General features: G+C 44.1%; 1 protein-coding gene across 1 annotated transcript in view; it reads right to left on the bottom strand.

The window, feature by feature from the left end:
* Positions 1 to 1,245: 1,245 nt before the first annotated feature.
* RUNX2 (RUNX family transcription factor 2) overlaps positions 1,246 to 10,244 on the bottom strand; it is a 302,059-nt gene continuing 293,060 nt past the window's right edge. Inside the window, exon 6 of the mRNA XM_067006329.1 lies at positions 1,246 to 1,531. Coding sequence (XP_066862430.1) covers positions 1,455 to 1,531 — 77 coding nt within the window. The 3' untranslated portion in view covers positions 1,246 to 1,454. The remainder of the gene's footprint in view (positions 1,532 to 10,244) is intronic.

Raw genomic sequence — 10,244 nt, 5'->3', positions numbered from 1 at the left:
ATGGAGTATGAGAGTGAAAAGGTTGCCAACCTCCATTTTAGATCAAGGATCATTTCCCATTAAGTAAACCACTTTTACACATTTTGTGCAGCTGTGGTATACATCACTTCTGCTCCAGGTTTATGTTAGGTGTGAGCACTGGAAATAAAGAAATGAAGAACACGTATTCCCCAACCTTAAAGAAATTAGAGTCTAATACAGCAGAGATATACAAGTAAGGTACCCACTGCCTGATGAGCATGACCATAGATATGGGTCCAGAGAAGAGAAATATCACAGAGAAAGGAATGATTCAATTCTTCTAAGATAGAAGACACTGCAGTCAGATACAAACGCATATATAAATTCCTAGAAATGTAAAAGGAGGTGGTATGTTTGTCAGAAGTAGAAACATCTGGCATTGCTGGAGTTCACTTTCCAGAAGCAGTAGAGGGAGCTACAGTCTGTGGCAGACAGACCCTAGATCCCCACCTCCTATTGTTCACACTCTTGTATAATCCGCTCCCTTTGGGAATGGAAAGGTCCTATGACTTACTTCTAACCAATAAAATATGGCAAAAGTGATGGTATTGATTCCAGTCCATTACATAAGACTCCTGGAAAACTTGCCCTGGAGTTTTTCCTTCCCTTGTCAGCTGTGAGAAAGCAAGTGCTCTTTAAGTAAGTGGAAGCTCACATGTCAAGAAACTGTAGGAGGTTCCTAATAGCCAAAGGAGACTTCACTCCTGCCACCATAAGGAAATAAATTCTGCCAACAATCAGAGTGAATTTAGAAGTGAATTCTTCCCCATTTGAGCCTCTGATGAGACCACAGCTATAGCTGATAGCTTGATTGCAACTTGGCTGAGGCTCTGAAGCAGAGAACCGAGCTAAGTCAGGCCCAGGCTCCCATATAATAAATATGAGTTGTTTCAAGTTGCTAAGTTCATGGTAACTTGTTACACATCAGTAGGAAATTAAAACACAGTAAAAGTGTGGGGAGGCACTCTTCAAGGAGTCTAGATTTTATCACATGGTTAATGAGGAGCCAAGATGATGGCTCAAGGGAGGGAAATGATACAGAAGTAAGCTTTAGGATTGTCACTCTGACAACAGCGATGGAGAAGGACTTCAAGGGACAAGGTTAGAAGCCTCTCATCTTCCACAAAGCCAGGCATACAAATGAGTATGTGACCACAGACCAAGAAATATCAAGAAACATGCATTTATTGAGCATCTACAGGATGCTGAGTCAGTGAAAAGAATTGTAGGAAGAGTCACAGAGCATGGTCCCCACACTTCAAGATTCTTATGTCAAGCAAGGGAACAAGGTAGATGTGCAAACAAGGGTTTGTTTGCTTTGTTTCATGTTTTCTTCTTAACTGGCATTAATCAGTAAGTAGATAGTACTCGAGAGGAGGGATGGATCAAAGTCTCTTCCCACAGGAGTGGTCAGGGAGGGTTCCTGTGAGGAGTCATTCTGAGGTCCATCTTGAAGGAAGAGTAGGATTTGGATGAGCCAGGTAGTGTTTCATGGCCAGCAGACAATTTCCTGGTGAGAGAAAATACAAGTTGGTTTGGAGAGAAAGCCTGGAACTGGGACTTTTGGAAAGGACTTTAGACAGAAAGACTGATGTGAGAGATTAGTCTTTCCCCTTCTTATCTGCTTACAGTGCTGACTATATGTTGTAATTTGTTGAAGGGCCACCCAAGAAGGCTTCATGGAGGAGGTGAGACGTGAACTGGTTCTGAAGGATGGCAGGGCTTAGATGAGCACCTAGAAGTAGGGAGAACCTTCCAGTGAGGAGCAGGGTGTGGCAGTGTAGTTGGGATTCAAGGAATATAAAGAAGACCCATCTGTTTGAGAGAAGGGAAGGAGAATAGAAAGAAATACAGGGAGAGAAGGTTGAGAAAGTTGGCTGGTGTCACATTTTTACCTCAAAAACTTTAAGATCAATCAATATCCTTTTGAGCTTATACATTCTTAGCCCTTCCATGATCATGTTACTCCCTATTCATCACCTTTGAAAACTGTTAATAGTTTTCTATTATCTTTGGGATAAAGTCAATTCTCCCTCCCATGACCTACAAGGCACTGCCCACTCTGGCCTCTGCCTACCTCTCTGGCCTCAACTCATACCCCCAAGACCCCTAGCACCTGGCCTCATTTCCTCAGAACACCCAGCTTCTTCTGTCCTCAGGTCCTTTACACAGCCAGGTTCAGCAGATGGAGGAGGAGGAAGCCATGTCCTAGGCAGTATTTCCCTGGACTCTCCTCACCTCAGTTTGGAGTCCTTTTCTGTCCTAAGTGCTCACAGCACCAGCTTGCTTCACAGCACTTATCATGCATGTCATTACAACCCTGGTTAAGGAGTGGTTGAGTGTCTGTGGGTCTAGCTAGACTCTAGGAATCTAGTCTGGGTTGTCCACCACCATATTCCCAGGCTGTTTTGTGTCTGGCACAGAGCTGGCACACAATAAATATTGGCCCAATGAGCGGGTGGATCCACGGGTCCACCCTCGGCTGGAGTGTAACCCAGCATAGATGACAGGAACAAAAGCTTGAAAGTGATGCTTCTATCACTCATGCCCACCCACCTGGGACAGAAGCACCACTGGACACAAGTACAGACCACTAACTGGCGGTGAGTAAAATACTTCTACAGCCATCCCTGAAAACACGGAAATAAGAAAGAAAAAAGAAATAAGGTCTGGCTTGGCATCACTGCATGCCATATCTCCATGACTGCATAATGCTTCTATTGGCAAGAGTTCACAACAAACTTACGGGTTGTTCTTTTTTAACATCACCCCTCAATAGATAAGAAACCAAGAGATTATGATACACCTGGGGTCACATGGCAAATTGACAGTGGAACTACAGGTTCAAATTCAACACCACGAGGTAGTCAACGCATTCAATGAACAGGCATTGTTCAAATGTGAGCTCTTTGGTTTCATCTGGTGATTTCATTCCAATTGTATGTAGACTGAGAGAAACCCCAGTCTGGCAGAGGACTTAATATTCAGAATGTAAGAGGATTTAGGACTTTCTGGGGTTGATGCCAAACTCCGTGCTGAGGACAGACAGTGAGTTAAGAGGAAATGAATGCCTGAGAAGGGTGACCTTTTTGAGAGAGGTTAAGGGGGATAGGAGAGAGTTGATAGGACTCCGGCTGGGATGCCGAGGGCCCCAGGAGGCGCCTGTGCAGGGTGTGGGTCAATGTTTGGTGCTTTTAGAAACTCAGAAGGGTGGGGCCACTAGTCTGGGTCTGCATCCTGGCTCTTCCTGTCTTAGTGACCTCAGAAAAGTGACTTAATCTATCTAGTTAACTAGCACCTATCTTATGGGCTTGTTACAAAAATTAAATGGGAAAATTCTTATCCAGCCAAACTTAATTCAGGCAAATTTATCCAGGCAAAACTTTATTCCAATAAAGTTTTATTGGAATACAATGACACTCATTTGTTTACACATTGTCTGCGGCTGTTTTCACACTGCAGTGGCAGAGCTAAGTAACCACAGCAGAGAACATATGGCCTGCAAAGCTGGAAATATTTGCTGTATGGTCCTTTATAGGAAGAGTTGCTGATCCTCAACATGAAGCATCTATTACATGTTTAGTGTAGTAATTTAGTACTAACTATGTACACATTTAAATATTTATTACACAGCCTGGCATAAAGTAAGTGCTCAATAATTATTAGCTTTTATTATGGAACCCCCTCCTGTCAGATGAAGGCCCAGAGAGAGGGTAAGTGGTTTTCCCAGGGCTGCTGAGCTAGCTTGTATTAAAGAAACAGGGTTCAAGAAAGAGAATTAGGTGCCAAACAGGGCAATCAGGAAACTTGCCCCCAGAGGATTGTGTACCCAGGACACAGGAAGTTCAAGTCAAGGAATCTGTAGGTCAAATCCAGTGTCTTATGAGTTGAGCTGGCTATAGAACCAAAATTGATTAATCGAGAATGAAAAGCTAAGGAGAGTAAGTTTCCTCATGTGTTTTTCCTTATTTAAAAATTCCAGGGAGACCGGTCTGGAGAGAAAAGCTATTGTAAAGGATGCCTTTGACTCCTGGGTGATGGTTGTGACAATTTACTGAAAAGTGATGAGAACCTGCTAGCAAATCTTCATCTTGACTAAGGTTGGGGGCTGGCTGGTCATTGCAGTCCACGATTTCCCTTTCAGGAAAGTAGACAGAAAAAACTTTCCATTTAATTGTGTGTTGTAACCCAGCAAATATAATCCATAAGGTAAATCATGAAAATAGGCACTTTCAGGTCAATGATGTCTTTGTACAATCAAATAATCATTTGGGTGCATCTGAGGAGAGGTAGTTATTGTATATCAGAAGCCTTTGAGCAAGCACACAGTTTTATGAGGCAGCAAAACGGGAGGCAAAAATAAGCTTGTTACTAGGGTTTATGTTGCTTTTTTTTTTGCTTACTCTTTAACACACAGATGGCAAATACTGGTCCTATAAATATTGATCATATGTGCTTCCATTCCTCTATCCATGGCAGACATTACTAATTGACCTGGGCACATTTTCCCACTGATTTCAGACTGCTTCAGAATTTACTTCAATGCCATGTGCTATGAATCTACCAGGTGGCATGCAAGATGAAATAAAATTGCCATCCCCAGATGCATGGCACATGGTAGGGGCTTATTAAATTTCTCTTGAATGATGAATTAATTAATTAATTAATTAATGGATGAATAGGTAGGTGATTCAATAATGGACCTTTCTAAATGCTGCAAACTGCTCTGTTTGTTCATATTATTGATCACAAGAGAAACCGATAAGGGGTTGGATTAGACTGTGGGATTTTACTGGAGAAAAACAACTCCAGGGCATCCTTGGAGTCTTGAACTAATGGTGACAACTACATTTCTAAAGAATTGAACCTGGGAGGAAATGGCTCTGGAACCAACGTGTTGCAATTATCCATAAGTATGGCTCACTACAATGAAGTTTTTTGAAAGTTCAGCCAGCCCTTCTCTACTGTCGTAACTTTGGGCATGGCTTGTTGATTTGGGGATCGGGACTTGGTATCTTGGTAAAAAACAAAACAAAACAACACACTCGAATAAAAAAAGAAACTCTCCCCTTTCCCACTTGCCAACTCACTTCATTTGTTCGTTCAATAAATCTTAATTTCCTTAGTCAGGACCCCAGCAGAATACAGATAATGATAGAAACAGATAAACTCAAAAGGAGTCATTTTCTGAGTTTAATGAAGACTATTACAAGGGATAGTACAGGATCCTGGGAGTAGAAGGAGGGAGGTTTTACCATCCCTGGGTTTGGCAGGGGCTGTGGCTGCAGCCCAGAGACTCAGCCAGCTCGATGCTGATATTCCCTGGTGCTTTCATTGGTTTCCAAAGGAAAGCTGGAGGGCCAGGGAGGCTGTGTCAACCAGGGTTCTCCAGGGAAAGAGAATCAATAGGATATACACAGACATGTATGAGATTGATGATAGGCATTGGCTCATGTGGTTATGGAGGCTGAGAAGTTCCACAATCTGCTGCCTGCCAGCTATAGAACAAGGAAAGTCAGTGGTATAAGAGAACTGGGGGCCACGGTGTAAATCCTGGAGTCCAAAGGCCCAAGAACCAGGATCTCTGATATCTGAAGGCAGGAAAAGGTGGACATACCAGCTCCAGAAGAGAGAAAGAGAATTCACTCTTCCTTGGCCTTTCTGTTACAGTTGGGCCCCCAATGAATTGGATAATGCCCCCCCCACGTTACTCGGTCTATCAAATCAAATGCTAATCTCTTCTAGAAACACGGTCAGAAACACCCCCAAGAAACAATACTTTACCGGCTATCTGGGGACCCCTTGACCCAGTCAAGTTGGAGCATAAACTTAACCATCACAGAGCCCATGGATCACGGTTCATAGGCATCAGCCCCTGGGCACAGAATGAGGTGAGAAAAGGTACAGAGTGCATCTGGAGGGGCAAACAGAGACACCCCGCTCGAAACCAGGCAGCAGCGTTGGTGAGACTTTGTTCTGGACACTGAGGACTCAGTAGAGAACAAGGCAGACAAGGTCCTGGCTGAAGCTAACAGTCCAGGGTGGGAAGAGAAGTATTGAACTAATGAATAGGTGAAAATAACATGATTTTACATATTTTAGAAAACCCAAAGCTGTTGGTATTTTACCAATATTGCTTTGGCTACTTTTTCCTAAATTAAAAGATGAACTATCACCAGCCGATAAGGCAAATGCCAGCAGAGACCATTCTGCCTGACTGGCTGTCCATTCTTGAAAAAGAAACGAGGCACGATTTTCCTTTTTTGTCCTTTAATCACACGCTCGCTTCTCAAAGTCATTCACTTTTCGATAGTTTGAGGAAACAGATTTTTGGTTTTGGAATGGGTGCCCTGTTTAATCCTGGTTTCTGCAATCTTGGTAAATCAGGGAGAAAGATATGTCCAGTGGGCAACACAAGAATGTTTTATTTGCGTAAGAAAAAGAAAATAGATTTTTTTTCCGAGTTGCAGGAATCAAGTCTTGACCATACTTTGGTGTTTCACATCCATTCATCTCTTTATTTCCAGTCTGTTCTGGATTCTATCCAAAGAGAACTATGACATTTCTCTTCACCGATACTATTTTAGAGCTTAATACCCTACAGGATCTTTCTTAAATATTGTCAAAGGAGACAGGATTTGGCCAAAGGTTTTGATGGTTTTCTTGGGGGGATCTGAGGGAGGGGTTGGCAAGTGGGAAAGGGGAGGGTTTCTTTTTTTATTCGAGTGTGTTGTTTTGTTTTGTTTTTTACCAAGATACCAAGTCCCGATCCCCAAATCAACAAGCCATGCCCAAAGTTACGACAGTAGAGAAGGGCTGGCTGAACTTTCAAAAAACTTGCAAACAAATTCACAGTCCGATGGGTTCACAGTCTTCCGCAATCACAAATCCTACAGCGAATTCCAGAACAATGAAAAAAGAGAGAGAGAGAGACATAAAGACCCCCCAAACCAGCTGAGCCAGTATTTAAAGCCTTTTTAATTTAACGGAACTATTTTTTATGGTATCCAGGATATGTTTCTGGCTTTTCAAGCTGTCACATGATCTCTTGTCCAGATGTGCGGGTGTATATCTGGGACGGGACTGGACACAAGCTGCAGTGCTTCCCTTTGGCTTGTAGCTTGTTCCTGTAATTCAGCCTAGTCTTCTCGGCTCCAGAAGCCCCGCATTAATCTGTGGTAGAACAACAGTCACACAGGAGGGGATAAAGTTAACCAAAACACTCACATGAATCTGGAAAAGCAGAGAGGCAGCGGGTGGGGCTGGAGGGGAAGGAGCGCCAGCTCAGAAGAGGTTTATTTGTCAGCTCCACACAACACTGAAAGTGAAACCTCCAAGTGTGCGGTGGTCTGAAAACTTCCCTTTTTTTCACCTACTGGGAACAGCTTTTACCCGAGGACAAGCCTTCCTGGAGCCTTCCCCAGGAAATTAGCAAATGCCTCTGTTTGGAACGTCAGGTGGCAAGAACCCACAGCAAGGCCAGCAGTGCCTCAAGAACCGCAGAGAACAGGGCTTCTCCTTCAAAGAAATTTCTGGAAGCCCAGGCCTTCACCACAGAGCAGGCGGGAATGGGCAGCCAGGGGGCAGCCGCCTGCTTGGAGCGTCTCCGCCGGTGACCTCTGCGGGGACTAACCCGTCAGGCTGCTTGGAGAGCTTCTGGCAATCAGTTAAATTGGTTAAGCCTTGGATTCTTCGCGTATGAAGTCGGGTTATTAATAGAACCTGCCCTGAAGGGTATTTTCAGGATTTGATGGAATCGCTGTGAAAGCATTTAGCACAGCGCCTGTCACAGATGAGGGTTTTGATTCATTCTTGAGTTCAAAAATATTGGCATGCCATCTGTGCTAGAGGCTTGGGGACATCTGTGAACAAAACAAAGATCCTGGCCCCAAGGAACTTACTTTTGGAGGGAAAGGGGGTTAACATCATAAATAAGCAAACAAATGTGTGTGCAAAGGTGGTAACACGTGCTACAGAAAAGGGAAAAGAAAGCCCGGTAAAGGGGATTGGGTGATAAGGGCAGGCCCTATGAAGAAGGCGATTTTAAAATTCATTCAAGAGACTTCCCTGGTGGTGCAGTGGTTAAGAATCCTCCTGTCAATGCAGGGCACATGGGTTCAATCCCTGGTCCGGGAAGATCCCACATACCGTGGAGCAACTGAGCCCATGAGCCACAACTACTGAGCCCGCATGCCGCAACTACTGAAGCCCACGTGCCTAGAGCCCGTGCTCCTCAACAAGAGAAGCCACGCAATGAGAAGTCCGCGCGCCGCGATGAGAAGCCCGCGCGCCGCAATGAAGAGTAGACCCCGCTCGCCACAACTAGAGAAAGCCCGCGCACAGCAACGAAGACCCAATGCAGCCAAAAATAAATAAATAAATAAATGGCCCTTTAAAAAATAAATAAAATTCGGGTTTCCCTGGTGGCGCAGTGGTTGAGAGTCTGCCTGCCGATACAGGGGACACGGGTTCGTGCCCCAGTCCGGGAGGATCCCACATGCCACGGAGCGGCTGGGCCTGTGAACCATGGCCGCTGAGCCTGCACGTCCGGAGCCTGTGCTCCGCAACGGGAGAGGACACAACAGTGAGAGACCCTCGTACTGCAAAAATAAATAAATAAATAAAATTCATTCAATAAAAGAAATGTGATTTACAATCTTATCTTAATTCATAAAGGACATCTATCAACCGCTTAATTCACAAGGGACATCCATCAATTCCACTGGCTTCCTAGCCCTAACAGTTGAGAACAAGGGACTTCCTCCAAATGAATGTGAGCGACTGGAGAGTGTGCGGGTGTCTCAGAGACCCCCCCACATTCAAGATCCAGCTCCCCAGCCTGCTGGACCTGTTACCCCGGACCCGGTCTGGGACTGCCCTAGCAGTTGGAGCCATAAGATGTGGCTGGGCCAGTTTGCCTGTGGCCGTTCTCCCCGCTGTAAAGCAAGTAGAGCCCAAGGTCTCCTTTATGATTCTCCACTAAAGGGGCATGAAAGGTAAGAGCCTGAGATTTATTAAAGGGGTCTTTATAGTCTTTTCTGCCTTAACTCACACTCTTAACAGTGCACACGGCACAGTTGCCAGAAGGGAATTCTCTGCCGGGCCCTCCCCCAACCTATTCCATTTTCTGGACACTTTTCCCTCTTCCTTTGGAGTGTCAATCCTTCCAAAGCCTCTGTGCTCTACTCGGTTTGACTTCAGCTCCAGTGGTGAGAGGGAAGATTTATTCCCACAACTTTCTGTGCAGAGTGTTTCACAGAAGATGTATTGTTCCGAGTGAGATTTTCACCGGGGCAGTGGAGGAGGTGAGAACTCTCCCCCCAGAAATACTGTCATATTTCTTCAAAATCATTGACTCTGAAAAAGAAAGAAAAACCTGTAATCATTTCAGTTAGGTAGTATGCAGATATCTATATTGTATGTTTAAAAATATGTGGGAGTCTGACATAACCCACATATACACACATTAAATCATATAATCTCGGGGTCAGATGGGTACGACTAGCAGAAGCCCTTCTCTCGCCATAATGCGTTCTGAATCACACCTGCATGAGGTATAACGTGGGTTACAGCCAAGGAGAAACATCTACCCATCTGCAGTCTAGCCAGCCTGCTGAAATTCTGCAGATGGCACCCAACAAAGGTAGGATCTTAATTCACAGGCTGAATTATGATAATTAATTTCAAAACATTTTCATTTAAGGTGAGTTTAAAGGCAAAGAAGTTAATAAAATTACTCTCAATGAGTTTTCACCTCTGGGTACACATCAGAATCACCAGGACCTTGGTATTTTTAATCCACACCTGTAGAGAATCTGTTTACAGCAAATTCCACTGTTCACTATGCTAGGTTCATTTTTGCAACATAAAGAAATATTCTGCTTATAATAATGAAAACTTGCGGCAAGAAGGCTCATATATAATTTCCCTCCAACAATGTTTAAAATATAAATCACTCCCCTCCCCACCCCATAGTCATACCCTGATTATTTTTTCATTGGCCTTTGCAAAAGGCCTTTTGACTCTTCTTGTTGCAGTCATGGGGACTAGTTGAAAGACACTGTGGTTTAGGAACCCAGAAACATGGTCTTCCCCTCCTTTGACATCAACTAGCTGTATGATTTTAGGTGAGGCCTTTGTGGCCTCAGCTTGCTCCTCAATAAAATGGGCAGATTGTACTAGGCAATCTTGAAAATCCCTTCATTTAGAAAGAAAGCATGGAA

This window comes from Kogia breviceps, chromosome 10 (genome assembly GCF_026419965.1).
Source record: "Kogia breviceps isolate mKogBre1 chromosome 10, mKogBre1 haplotype 1, whole genome shotgun sequence".
Taxonomy (NCBI): Eukaryota; Metazoa; Chordata; class Mammalia; order Artiodactyla; family Physeteridae; genus Kogia; species Kogia breviceps.
Note: the sequence above shows the minus strand (reverse complement) of the source record. Positions and strands in the feature narration are given on the sequence as shown.